Here is a 12,545-nt window from a genome sequence, read left to right on the forward strand (position 1 = left end):
TGTGGTTTCATTCACTAAGAGCATACTGGCATTGATTTCATGCTGATCACTTCACACACATATGTGCGTATTCAACTCAAACAATTGTCTCAACGATGAAGATCAAAATTAGAGCTCTAGCTTCTGACCCTGACTCTAGATAGACTTTACAGCTCAAGGAGGTAGTCTGTGCACAGGTCAGTCACCAGTGTTACAAAAACCATGACCAAAACATGTAAGTCACCATCAATGTTTTCATTGAAGAATCTTGTGACCTTTTTGTGCGTAAGTCATCATGCGCATTTGTATGAGATATCAATCACAGTTGTGATCATCCAGATTTAATGCACCTCTTAAAGGAATTAACTTTAATAAGGAATCCCACTGTTTGACAGCTCATCAAATCACATCCCACAGGACAGTCTTTGTTTTGCACCTTTATTTATTCCTGTGAAATCCATACATTTCTTTCTTCCCTCCAAATTAAGTGCAGGTTAATGTACAATCAGTGAAGTCCTCACCAGCATGTACCCTTTATGCATTACAATTAACACGATGAAAGTACAACCTCAATTCAAGGGCCTGGTTCAAGAACAAATGCTCGTTTGAACCCCCCACCGAAGAATGCAACAACACTAAATTACCAAGCAAATACACTGGTTGTGAAAACTCCCAGTGTTAAATCAAGGCAGCACCGCATATGTTCAGCATAGTTTTATCACAGAAATCCTGAAATTTTTCACCCCAAAGTACACAGTTTAATTAATATATAACTTGATAGTAAACATCCAGAAAAATTGAAAACTTGAGTTTTTCGTCTGATATGGGTTACACACACATGTATGTATGTAGCATTATATGTACATACATAAATAGTCTGTATTGAAAAAATGTGTAGTTAAATGTAAAATTATACTTCAGTCTGCAGCACATACATCCTCACATACATCGCATTTGCAAAACACATACTCAAGATGCACACACACAAAAAGACACACCATGCCACCCTGTTTCCCTTCCTGACTCCACTCACCACACTGTCACTACCATATGATCTGCCCAAAGTCAAAGCAGTCCTTTGGATAATGACAATGGGGAAACTCAAAACTAGTCCTAATTAATGCACTTCAACCATCTATTTATAAACTAAAATGTGAGAAACACTGAGGTGGGGGTGCAGAGGGGGATCAGCAGCTATACATGACCGTTGGAGATGAATTACTGTGACAACTTAATTAAATTTTGGCTGCTTTATGAGAAAAAAAATTTGAAAAGAATAAGAACAGGAAAATGTTCATTGCAGCTCTTGCTAAACACATGAAAACAGAACAAACCTCAAGAGCCTCTTGCAGGAAAGTCTATTCCCCCGCCCCCCTTTAACTCTCTCTGTACAAATGACAAAAAAGGTGATGATGATAGTGTTTCACAGCTGTTAACATCACTGACGTCTTACAAGCAGAAGTTTCTCACACTAAAGAGGTGGATGAAAACAGGGAACACCACATTTCAAGTGAAGAAAGCTACAGGCTGGGGCCATACAGACACTCACTGGACATCAGATAGGGTCTCTATTGGGGAAAAGAAGGGAAAAAGACTGGCCGTTCCAAACAAGTTAAATACCTGACACATTGAAGCAAAATGGATGTGATGTCACAAATTTTTGTTGACTTGTACTCAAGTCTAATATTATATTTTAGGGTAGGCAAGTCTGCTCCCCAGATGAAACAGCCATCACTTTGACTGCAATCCAACAAAGCATCTGCCTTCTGGAGTACCTAGGGAAAAGCTGAGACCCCTTTGGAGCTATTCACTATAGACTATTTTTCTTGTCTTTCATTACACGTCAGCTTTCTCCATATAAAAGTATTCCGTTTCACATTACCTCTCATTCAGTCATTAATTTCACTTCACCAGACAAGGAGCTGATACAAGAGAGAATCGCTGCATCAGTGCATAAGATTAGGTTTTGATCAGTTTGTTGTTTGTTTGATTTTCTGACAAACAGCAACTTTACATTCAAACACACTTTTTTGGTTTTCTAACAAACAGCAACTTACCGTTCCAACAAACAATGAAGCCATCAAGAACCATGGACATGGGAGATAACAGAGAAATCATGACATCAGTGTGGGCAACCAGAATGAACAGCATGGGAGAAAAGTGGAGAGATGGGATGGACAATGAATGAAGTACAGGAGGTGGAAAGCAGCAACAATATTACAGTTGTCAACTTTCTGTCGAAACACAGGCAGCTTGGTAACATATTCCATTAGATTTTCATCCAGTTTAAACTAACCACAGTGCAAAAAGCAATTATGAGCTCCATGCAGACAGCATCTGCAAAGTGCCACAACACTGAAACAATGAAAAACAAATCAAAACCAGCAGTCCCTTTTTTCTATTTACAAATAGCATGATGTATCTTTACAGAAACATACCCAGATTAGATCTCAAGTTAGGTAAACACCATAAATGATGATACAGTTCTTTGACAAAAGCATTTGCAGTCTCATATATCACAACAACATCCCACCATAAACGATGACAAAAAAGAGAAATGATCATTCATCACGATGAATTCCTCTCACTCCCAGTTTTCCCAGTCATCTTCCTGAAACAAAACAAGTCAGTCATGAAAGAAAAAGAACACAGTATTTGAACATGAAGACCAGATTTAAAGGAGGTGTTCCTTTGTTGCCAAGGATTAATGTCACTGAACATTTTCCTTTTTTTCATATATTTCATTTTACTGTCAAGGTGAGTAAATGTACATACGGAAACACAAAATTCTAAAATGGGAGGGAAACACTTTAACCTCTGCCAATGACCTCCTATTTCTATCATTGTTCTCCATAGAGAAAATGTTTCAATAATGATAATTGTTATTTCAAAAAGTTATGGAACAGCCAATACCACCTCTCTCTCTCTCTCTCTCTCTCTCTCTCTCATATACAAATAAATATATTTCCACAAAACCATCCATAGATGCAGAAAGACAATAAACCGGATTCATACAAAATTTTCACTTTCAAATTCCCAAACTTGTTCAAACCAGTTTGATCTTTTTCATATACTTTTATTCCCAACTGCTACAGTTGTATCACATCTCCAAAATTCTTCATGCAATTGATATCATAGCTGCAAAGAGTAATAATTGGCCATTTTATCGTCAGGTATTCTCTCCTGTTATCATTTCTTTCTTCTTTCTTAATCTAAAAAAAAAAATTAAACATGCACCATGAGTATCTTTTCAAAAGCTATAACATTATCATTGTACTGCTCATCAATAAAAATTCCTAATCTTTTTCTGCTCAAACCTGATAAAGTTGTGCTCTTTTTTCTTTTCTTTTTCACATGTTACACATGTTGTACTCTATGCAAAAAACAAACAAACCAACAACCAAAAACCTGAAAACAAAAAAAATCTACAAAGCTTTCAAAGACCTAGAAAATACTAACTGAATTTCTTCACAAACCTTCCAAAAAGTTTCCTGGCTACAGGAATCCTGATCCCAAGGAAAACATGGACGGCACTTACCTCCAGGTTGACATTCTCTCCCAGTGTCTTGGCCAGCTGCTCGGCGGCCTTCATGTCGTCCTCTGTCAGCTCCAGGTCCAGGTCCTCATCCCAGTCATCATCCAGGGCAGGAGATGCTGCCTCTGGCCACCACACAGAGCAGTCCACAGTGAACACTTCAACTCTGTTTCCTCCTGGGCTGCTTTTTACTGCTCGGTGATTTATAAAGTTTTAACAGTCTCTTAGCTTTTTACAACCATCTGGCCAGTGATTTACTATCCACTGAGTCTATAGTGTGACATTGGAAGGCAGAGCCCAATCCTCTCCTTCTGCCATAATCTTAACCTTTCCCAACCAAAGCCAGGTACCTATTCACGCCTGTGTGGATTGAGGAAAATCGGAGAGAAGTTCCTTTCCCTTGGACACAACACCATGCTAAAATGGGGCACCAAACCCTGATCACAGGATCAGGGATCCAATGCCTGACTGCCACCATGCCTCTTTTGTTGGTCTATGCTATGTGAGAAAATTAACAAATGAAATAAAGATGCAGATGAAGAAGAAACCAAGAAAGATTGGTTGTAAACAGCTCAATGATAGCTTGACAGTGCAGTGAATAGCGTCCATGGCATTTAGGACTGCTGTCAAAGTTTCTGAGTTATAATCATGGACGAAGAGAGGGAGACTTTTCTTATTTCTCATGTCCAACAGAAGTACAGATTTTTGCAGTGCCTGAGCCACCTTTGTATGCAGAAGATTGAAATATATAAATAAAACATCTTGAAGTGTAATTCATGTCAGCATTAAGTTAATTAACTTCATTATGCTAAACCACAGGGTAAGGTAACACAAAAATACCCAACATGCAAAACCAGCCCCATGAAAATGGGAGTTGCCAAAACAACTTAAGTATATAGCACTCTATAAGGAAAAGTTCACTCCAAAATCTAAATCAGTAAAGAGTTGAAACTCAATAACACTGAAGTGCAAAAAAAAACAACATAACTCCACAGTGTTTAAAAAATTCGTTTCAGCTATCACAGAAACTAAATTACAAAATATAATGATTTTACTGAAAGTATTGTGCTTGCAGAAACTATATTCTTTAGTTCGGACATGCTGGGCAATCATAAATGAAGTGATACTTGCCATCAGTTACATTTATACAACACTTGAGCACTTACCGTGTGACTTGTCATCAGGAGCAACAGACTGGTCAGTCGACACAGCCCCTTCCTGACGGTGGGCTGTCCCCGACATGGATCCCTGGTCATCAGCACCCTGGGGGTCAGGCTGTACAGGCTGTGTGACTGACAGCACTGCTGCCTCACTTTGACCTGGGATGGCACTGCTGGCCACTTCTGCCACAGCTTGTGCCTGCCTGGTTGCTGGCTCATCACGGTTGGTTGCTGGTTCATGCTGGCTGGTTGCTGGTTCATCCTGGTTGGCTGTCGGTTCATCCTGGCCGGAGGCTGGCTCCGCATCATTTCTCTCTGGTTCTGCCTGGCTGCTCATCGATTCAAGCTGGCTGCTCACTGGCTCATCTCCACTGCTTGTCTGGTCCTCTTGGCATCTCACACGCCCCATCTGACCACTCACAGGTTCCACCTGGTCGCTCACTGGCCCCACTGCCTCATTTTCTGCCTGCACATTTAGAGTCTGTTTCCTGTCATCATGTCCCGGCAGCGATGAAGCCCCTTCAGGGAAAGCACCTGGATCTGCTGGCATCACATCACCAGTGTGGTGACCTTCAGAAGTCTGTCCAGCCTTGCTAGCACCTGACGAAAAACAGCTGTTCTCCTCCCTCTTCTGCTGAGGAGAGGAGTGATCTGAAATCTCCTGAAGCAATGCTGACAAAGGTTCCCCAGCTTGAGGGTGTAGGTTCACAAATGCTGCGCTCGGCTGCTCTGACGATACAGAAACATGAGACGTTGCTGGTTGCAATGCGATGTCGTGGAAGTTGTCCTGAGGAGCACCAGCAGCTGGTGTGTGGGGCGGCTCCTGGCCAGACTGAGCAGCATGTCCAGACGGTGTTGTTGTTTGTTGTGATGGTGGTGGTTCAGGGCTGGCCTGTGCTGCAGGTGCCACAAGGCCCACAGACACGGCTGGGCCCGGAGACTGGTCCTTCTGGGTGGGTCTGGGGAGTTTCTCCCAGTCGCTGCCACTGTCTTCCATCGCTTCATCACCACTCCAATCATCTGGAAAGGGAGAAAGACAGATTCATGTGCCTGTGCATCAATACACATACATAATTATGCCCACACACCCTAACATATACACGCAAGCACATACTGAAAAAGTGAAAGAGATGGAGTCATTGCAAGTGAAGACAAAAGAAAAAGAGAATTAAGCATATTATACATATTATGCATATTAGCATTTTCATATCGTTTATAAACAGTAACACTTAAACATCATTTTCTTTCATGTTTTAATATATGAGGGCAAAATGTCAAGTATGCAAATACATCAATGTCATACACATACCAGTGTGCGTATACACATCAATGGGCACATACATGTGAACACAAGTGCACAAATACACACACATACACACCCCAAGCTTCACACCAAGGTACCCAATATCAACTGAACAGCAGCTATCAAAATCCATCCAGCAAAAAGTCAATGACATTATCATTAATCCATCATAATATTCATTATGCAACTAATAAGTTCATGTTGCAAATATGGGGATATGACATTATGAACATGGTCATCACTATTATCAACATCAACACCATCATCATCACTGTCAGCATTATCAACACCATCATCACATTATCACTGTTGTCTTTATCAACACCATAAACATCATTGCCATCATTATCAACACCATCATCATCACTGTCAGCATTATCAACACCATCATCACATTATCACTGTTGTCTTTATCAACACCATCATTGCCATCATTATCAACACCATAAACATCACTGTCACAATCATCATCATCAATGTCATCATTATCAACACCATCATCATCACTGTTGTCCCCATTATCAACACCACCATCATCATAATCATTATCAACACCATCACCAACATTCCTGTCACCGTTATCAACACCATCATCATCATCACTGTCAATATTAATTATCAACACCATCATCGTTATTCACTGTCACCGTTATCAACACCATCATCATCATCACTGTCAATATCAATTATCAGCACCATCATCTATATCCACTGTCACCACAGTCAACACCATCATTATCATCACTGTCACCATTATCAACACCACCATAATTGTCACAATCAATTATCAACACCATCACCTTTTTGCTGTCACCATTATCAACACCATCATCATCATTCACTGTCACCATTGTGAACACCATCATTGTCACCACTGTCACCACTGTGAACATCATCATCATCACTGTCACTATCAATTATCAACACCATCATCATTATTTACTGTCACCACTATCACCACCATGATCATCATCACCGTCACCATTATCAACACCATCATCATCATCACTGTCACCATTATCAACACCATCATCATCATCCCTCTTCCCTACCCCCCACCTTCCCAGCTGATGGAGCTGTCTGCCCTGGATCGCTCGGCGCGTTTCATGAGGGCCTCTTTGCGTGCTTGGTCCAGGTCCATCTGGTGCCGCTTGTAAAAGTAATGTCGCCAGAAGTCCACATGGGACACACGGGACGGCACCTGTGCAGTAACAATGCCTTGCTGAACTGATAAAACGTCATACAACTGAGAAATTAAAAAAAGCAGCAATGACTTGGCTTTTTTTAATTGATTTTTTTTTAAATTTTCTTTTTTTACTTATTCATTTATTTATCGTTCACTTTTTTTTTCTTTTTGTTTCCCGTTTTCTTTTCTTCTTTTTTTTTTCTTTTTCTTTTACTTGGTTTCGCTTTTATTTTTAGAATTTTTTTTTTTTTTTTTTTTTTTTGGGGGGGGGGGGGGGGGTATTTCCTATGAATTTGGATGTTTGCAACAATTCATATCAGAATTTTAAAAAAAAGAAATTTGTAAAGTATGTGTAATCAAAAAAAAAAAAAAGAAGAAGATATTTTTCAAGCTTTATCTAGATATCATGTGCCCCCACATTTTTCCCCCCCAATTTGCAACTTCTATTCAAAGATCATTTCAGATTTCAGTGTTTACCAGATCACTACAGTTTCATACAACCAAACAAGTCTTGAATGCGGTTCAGCATAATATCAAATCAAACCTACAGCTTTAAGTACAGTTTCATAATCTGGTTATAGAGTGGCTTTTAATTAAATATTCTACAGTCAATCTTCAACTGCAAGCACATCATTACAGACAACACATAACTCTGTGTGCCTTCTTAAAAAGTTTTCTTTTCATTTTGACATATTTTTACAATGTAAAACTAAATATTTTCCTGTATGGCCTACCAGAACTCAACACACACAGTTGAATCACACCTGTCTCAACCACAAACCATACAGTTTGAGCATTGCAGTAAATTCACAACAAATACATCAGTTTTAAGCACAGTATCTTCACCAAACCATCTACCTTTGACTCTGATTTCAAAACCCATACACTGGCCAACGTACCAACTTTGTGTAAAGGCCTCGCACTTCTGCCTTGGATACCAGGAGCTCTGAAATCTCTCCCTTTACACTGTCTGGGTCAAAAGTCTCACACCATCGGCTGTACTGTTCTTGAGGGCCGTCTGGCTCTTGCAGGTAGGTGTCCGGATCCACTTGAACTGCATGAAGCCGTGCCTGCCAAGATACACACAAAAATGCAGATGAATCCATTCACATAGCTAGATAAAGGTGAGGAACAAGAAATCAAATACATAAACAACTTAAATTTTTTAGTTTTGTTGTTGTTGTTGTAATAATCAGACTGCAGTAATACCTATAAAAAAAAAAAATTTTAAGTAAGAAAATTCTGTTGAATGAAACAAAAATATCTGAAACAACTGGAAGGTCTATGACAGAGTAACAATCGTACATGCTGTTCAAAAACAAAAAAAATGATTGTAAGCCTGCAAGCTGATAGCATTTAGTAATTTAAAAAAAAAAAAGGCCTGATAACAATGCATATTATACACCTTAAAAGTCTTCCATATTAAGGATCTATTTTTATAGCTCTGTTTCAATATGAACTTAACTAAATTTTGTAATTGAAATACCTGGCAGTCTTCAAAAGCTGCTGAAAATCTTTGAAAATTTCTAGATGGTGTTGAAGATATCATAAAATATTTTAAAAAATTCAGCATTATCTTTCCTCTGCCGTATTTTCAAGACACTGTTGCTTGACTGAGCACCACTTAAATCATCTACTAAAAAAGATGGGCCCAACAGCTGAGTGGTTAAAGTGATGGACTTTCAATCTGAGGGTCCCGAGTTCAAATCTCGGTAACGGCGCCTGGTGGGTACAGGGTGGAGATTTTTCTGATCTCCCAGGTCAAGATATGTGCAGACCTGCAAGTGCCTGAACCCCTTTCATGTGTATACGCAAGCAGAAGATCAAATACGCATTTTAAAGATCCTGTAATACGTATGAGCATGCGGTGGGTTATGGAAACAAGAACATACCTAGCATGCACACCCCTGAAAACGGAGTATGGCTTCCTACATGGTGGGGTAAAAACGGTCATACAAGTAAAAGCCCACTCGTGTACATACCAGTGAATGTGGGAGTTGCAGCCCATGAATGAAGAAGAAGAAGATCTACCAAAAAGAAAATTTCACACCAGCATGCAAGCACAAACACACAGATCATTATACACGAATACACACACATACACACAAAAGCAGTCAACACACACACACACACACACACACACACTCAAACACACCCAAACAACACCCACTGACCCCCCACCACCTGGCCCACCCCCCCACACACCGTTGCCCTGTCATACAACTCAGCAGAGGAAGCAGTGATAGGTATCTGTCCCTCATCATCAGGGGGCACCACAAGAGCTTTGGAAATTCCCCCCAGGAACGTGGACAGTCCTTTGGTCAGCTTGTCCTTAGCTGTGGATGTGTTCTCAGCCTGCAGCACAAACATCACCACATTTAACACACACATAAAAAAAACAACATCTGTCATTACAGTTCACTTCACAATTCTAAGGAGAGCTGAGATAAACATTCAGTTCTAACATAGGGATATTCATTTTCCCTGTCATTTTTTGTTACTGCTGTTGTTGATAAATTATTTCTTACTGAAATTTGTACAAGTAAACTACTGTCTAAGAAGCAAATGTACTGTAGCGTAGTGCTCGGTATGAAGAATGTTACACTGTGATACAAGTATGCAATAAGATTATCAATCACAGCAGATCAGATGCTCAATGTCATCAGATTTTTATTCAAACTGTACAGTAAAATAATGGACTGGTTTTATAATCACCTTCAAAGATTCTTTCAGTGTGGTACTTGTGACCTCCACAGCATGAGTTGTGTCCTTCTGCATGGTACAGCCAAACTCTGCAAGGTCCTTGCGTACCATATCGAGTGCTGCTGTACTCTGTCAAAACCAGGATTATGCCACAATGATTGCCAAACTTCACATCAATCACTGTAATGTTCTGTAACTGGTACATCTCTGTATCCGAGTTAATTCTAAAAAGAAAACATGCACTTACACACACACACAGATACACCCCCCAAAAAAACACAACAAAAAAAACACAAAAAAACAAAACAAATAAAACAACAAGAACAAAATAGTCTCCCCTCTTCCACTGCAAACAAACATCAATGACTAACCACTCAACCAAAAGAACAACTCTTCCAGATGCCTGTTCATAGACAGGTGCAATGGTCAAATGGTTAGAGAGCTAGATTCTTGCAAAGTTTCAGGAGTACAATCCCAGTCACACCTGGTGGGTTAAGGGTGGACATCTTCCAGGTCAACATATAGATCTGCAGACCTGCTTGTGCATGAATCCCCTTCATGTGCATGCTGAAGATCAAACACACACAATAAAGATCCTGTGATCCATGTCAGCGTTCGGTGGGTTATGGAGACAAGAACACACCCAGCATGCATGCCCCTGAAAATGGAGTATGGCTCAGTGGCTGCCTACACAAATAAAACTGATCATACACATAAAATGTTACATGTCTGTGTGAGGGTGTCTGTGTGTGATCGAATGGCACAATAAATGAATGATGAGTACCCAATGGTAGCTGTTAATCAACTCTACCCACGTAGGCAGCCTGTTGTGCAAAACGACTCTGTAAAGTGCTTAAAGATGGTCTCTCACTGAGGATAGGTGCTATAAAAGGATCATTATCATTACACTTTTCTATGCTCTAAATAATCTCAGAGCTCCCTGAGAGTGAGAAGGAGGCATGGAATGATCAATGAATGTTTTCTTTTTTAAATCCCAGATTAAAAGAAAAAAACAACCTTTAACATGGAACGTAATTAAGTACATTTGGCACAATAAAGTATATTAAAAAGTATATGTGTTCGGCACAGCAATACAAATAAATTATAGAGGGAGATTGTTCTTTTTCTTTTTCCAGCAACACACTGGCTTTTGAAACAAAACAGAAAAAGAAATCATACTCAGAGACAATGAACTCTGTGTGTATATATATATATGTATATAAATATATATATGTGTGTGTGTGTGTGTGTGTGTGTGTGTGTGTGTGTCACTGTGTGCGTGTGCATGTATGTGAGAGAGAGAGAAAGCATGTGAGAGAGAGAGAGAGAAAGAGAGAGAGAGAGTGTGTGTGTGTGTGTGTGTGTGTGTGTGTGTGTGTGAGAGAGAGAGAGAGAGAGAGAGAGAGAGAGAGAGAGAGAGAGTGTGTGTGTGTGTGTGTGTGTGTGTGTGTGTTGCATGCACATGTCTGTGTTTGCACACATACATGTATGTATGTGTGTGTATGTGTGTGTGTATGTGTGTGTGTGTGTGTGTGTGTGTGTGTGTGTGTGTGTGTGACCTTCTCTTTTGCAGCTTGCAGCCATCCTCCCCACCAGTTTCCACAAAAATCATTTGCTCCGCTGAAACAAAATAAGTAATGGTCAGAAAATGTTCAGCATTACTGGTAAAATGTTTTGCATACTATATATATATATATATATATATATATATATATATATATATATATATGGACAAACTTAAATGCAAGGAAAAACAAACTTAAATTGCTCTGAAAGTAAAGTTACAATGACTCAATTCTTCTCTCTCTCTTAAAAATGTTTTCTCTGTGTGTGTGTGTGTGTGTGTGTGTGTGTGTGTGTGTGTGTGTGTGTGTGTGTGTGTGTGTGTGTGCATATATGTATCCGTATTACATGTATATGTGCAAGCCTGTGTGTGTGTTACACCTCAATATATATACAGGTTTGTTCATGCCAGTGTATGCATGTCTATGAAAGTTCTATATAAAAAAAAAAAATTGCTGTGTTCTGTGCGGAAGCAGCAAAATTGCACAGCAGCAGCTCAGTTAAAAAATTCAAAAAATAAATAAGAAAAAAATGTTTTAATTAAAGGCAAACGTTTCTCCATCTATGAATACAACTCAGTAATTACCCTATGGCGCCCAGCTTCAAGTCAATCAAACTTGCCCTGCATTTCAAGGTTTTTACAAACTTGTACAAAGCAGCATATTCTGAAACTTCCTTCCTTGAAAGGCTCAAAGGAATAAATTCAAAATCTTCTGTAAAGGCAAGCACTGCTGTATAAAAAAAGAAAGAGTAGAAAGGCTTAGCTCACAGTCATAGTCATGCCGTGTTATGTTGAGTTACACGATTAAATGGGGGGGGGGGGGGGGGGGGGGGCAATCAGATTCGGGATTTGAAGCCTTCCAGGGTTGTGCTGAGAGCAGTCTCAGCAGGAAGGCTGTTCAGACCTCGTCTGATTAATGGACAATGACTGACTTTAAAGCGAACAGGCCTACATCAAGCACCCTCACAAATACATACAAATGCAATGAAAGAGGTAGTTAACTGTCAGTTATGACAGCGGACATAATATAGTAAGAACACTGAAGAGAGTCACGGAAAAGAAATTGAAATCAACCTTGCAGCCATTGTTGTTGCTGTTGAGTTGTCTGCCATAAA

The 12,545-nt window shown here is 39.7% G+C and overlaps 1 protein-coding gene across 1 annotated transcript; it reads right to left on the minus strand.

Moving 5' to 3' along the window:
- Positions 1-401: 401 nt before the first annotated feature.
- Positions 402-12,545, minus strand: LOC143295009 (uncharacterized). Its single transcript, XM_076606542.1, has 9 exons — positions 12,505-12,545; positions 11,426-11,486; positions 9,879-9,995; positions 9,369-9,518; positions 8,063-8,233; positions 7,037-7,178; positions 4,681-5,694; positions 3,518-3,639; positions 402-2,590 (listed from the first exon to the last, which is right to left on the minus strand). Exons 1-9 carry the CDS (start codon positions 12,540-12,542, stop codon positions 2,564-2,566), a joined length of 1,842 nt encoding a protein of 613 aa, XP_076462657.1. The 5' UTR covers positions 12,543-12,545; the 3' UTR covers positions 402-2,563.

Source organism: Babylonia areolata, chromosome 20 (assembly GCF_041734735.1).
Source record: "Babylonia areolata isolate BAREFJ2019XMU chromosome 20, ASM4173473v1, whole genome shotgun sequence".
In the NCBI taxonomy this organism is placed as follows: Eukaryota; Metazoa; Mollusca; class Gastropoda; order Neogastropoda; family Buccinidae; genus Babylonia; species Babylonia areolata.

Bases quoted from the DNA above. Each gene is read 5' to 3' on its own strand.
- LOC143295009 (XM_076606542.1), bottom strand. From the start codon at position 12,542: ATGGCAGACAACTCAACAGCAACAACAATGGCTGCAAG. The intron at 11,487-12,504 runs GTTGATTTCAAT...ATTTTGTTTCAG, and splicing joins GCAACAACAATGGCTGCAAG to CGGAGCAAATGATTTTTGTG. The intron at 5,695-7,036 runs GTGGGGGGTAGG...CTCCCTTTCCAG, and splicing joins CAGCTCCATCAGCTGGGAAG to ATGATTGGAGTGGTGATGAA.